General features: G+C 52.0%; 1 protein-coding gene across 1 annotated transcript in view; it reads left to right on the top strand.

Moving 5' to 3' along the window:
- The window catches only part of edar (ectodysplasin A receptor), a 64698-nt gene extending 63647 nt beyond the window's left edge, over nt 1-1051 (top strand). The window contains exon 12 of the mRNA XM_079619671.1: nt 678-1051. Coding sequence (XP_079475797.1) covers nt 678-1012 — 335 coding nt within the window. The 3' untranslated portion in view covers nt 1013-1051. The remainder of the gene's footprint in view (nt 1-677) is intronic.
- The last annotated feature ends 464 nt before the right edge of the window (nt 1052-1515 follow it).

Raw genomic sequence — 1515 nt, 5'->3', positions numbered from 1 at the left:
CGAGATTCACTTCTCTCTTCTGCAGAATATTACCAGATTGAAAAATATGACGAATTTAAACAAATTTACACAGCAAGAAGAAAATAGCAGTCTAAGAAAGAGGAAAACTAAAGGAAGTTAGTTTATACAGTGGATAAAGGTTTAGAGAGAATTAAACTTTTAAGCTCACATGTAGTCATTTTATAGCTTTATCTATTGATTCTAACGTTTATTTATATTACCTTTTATATATTTATTGCTTTAAACCGTGCGTAGTAATAATTGATCAACTAAAGTTGAACATGTGTGATCGATTAATAATTATATAAATTAGTTACACAAATTATTCTAAATAAGCGTTACTAAAAGCCAGACGATTTTGTCTTTAAAAATCATTTGCTATGTAGGGACCTTTAATTTGGAGTAGAAACAGGGGGAGTGACTATCGCATCAGACATGTGACACTTTGCTCACAGCTGATTGGTCCAAGTTCGGTTTGCGGAACATGACCTGACTCGGTTAGCCATGGAGTGTTAGTTACTATGGCGATGAACGCGCTAAAAGCCAAACCACTTTCATGGCGCAAACTAAACTAAACATACCTGGCTAGCCACATAAACCGGCTTCATGGTCCAGGCCCCTGGTGTCATTCTTATGATGTTGATGTTGTTGTTGTTGTTGTTGTTGTTGACGCGCAGGTCTGAGCCCGACGGAGCTGCCGTTCGACTGCCTGGAGCGCACCAGCCGGATGCTGAGCTCCACCTACAGCGCAGATAAAGCAGTGGTGAAGACGTGGCGGCACCTGGCGGAGAGCTTCGGGCTGAAGCGCGACGAGATCGGCGGCATGAGCGACGGCATGCAGCTCTTCGACCGCGTCAGCACCGCGGGTTACAGCATCCCGGACCTGCTGACCCGCCTCGTGCAGATCCAGCGGCTGGACGCCGTCGAGACCCTGTGCTCAGACATCCTCGGGGGCCCGGAGCCTCCATCAGCACACCAGCACACGCTGACGTCACGCTGCGCTAGTGTCTGACACACACACACACACACACCCTCGGGGGCCCGGACCCTCCATCAGCACACGCTGACGTCACGCTGCGCTAGTGTCTGACACACACACACACCCTCGGGGGCCCGAACCCTCCATCAGCACACGCTGATGTCACGCTGCGCTAGTGTCTGACACACACACACACACACCCTCGGGGGCCCGGACCCTCCATCAGCACACGCTGACGTCACGCTGCGCTAGTGTCTGACACACACACACACACACCCTCGGGGGCCCGAACCCTCCATCAGCACATGCTGACGTCACGCTGCGCTAGTGTCTGACACACACACACACACACCCTCGGGGGCCCGGACCCTCCATCAGCACACGCTGACGTCACGCTGCGCTAGTGTCTGACACACACACACACACCCCGGGGGCCCGGGCCCTCCATCAGCACACGCTGACGTCACGCTGCGCTAGTGTCTGACACACACACACACCCTCGGGGGCCCGAACCCTCCATCAGCACACGCTGACGT

The sequence above is a fragment of the Phoxinus phoxinus genome (assembly GCF_949152265.1).
Source record: "Phoxinus phoxinus genome assembly, chromosome: 7".
Classification (NCBI taxonomy): Eukaryota; Metazoa; Chordata; class Actinopteri; order Cypriniformes; family Leuciscidae; genus Phoxinus; species Phoxinus phoxinus.
This window is presented reverse-complemented; position numbering and strand designations above follow the sequence as displayed.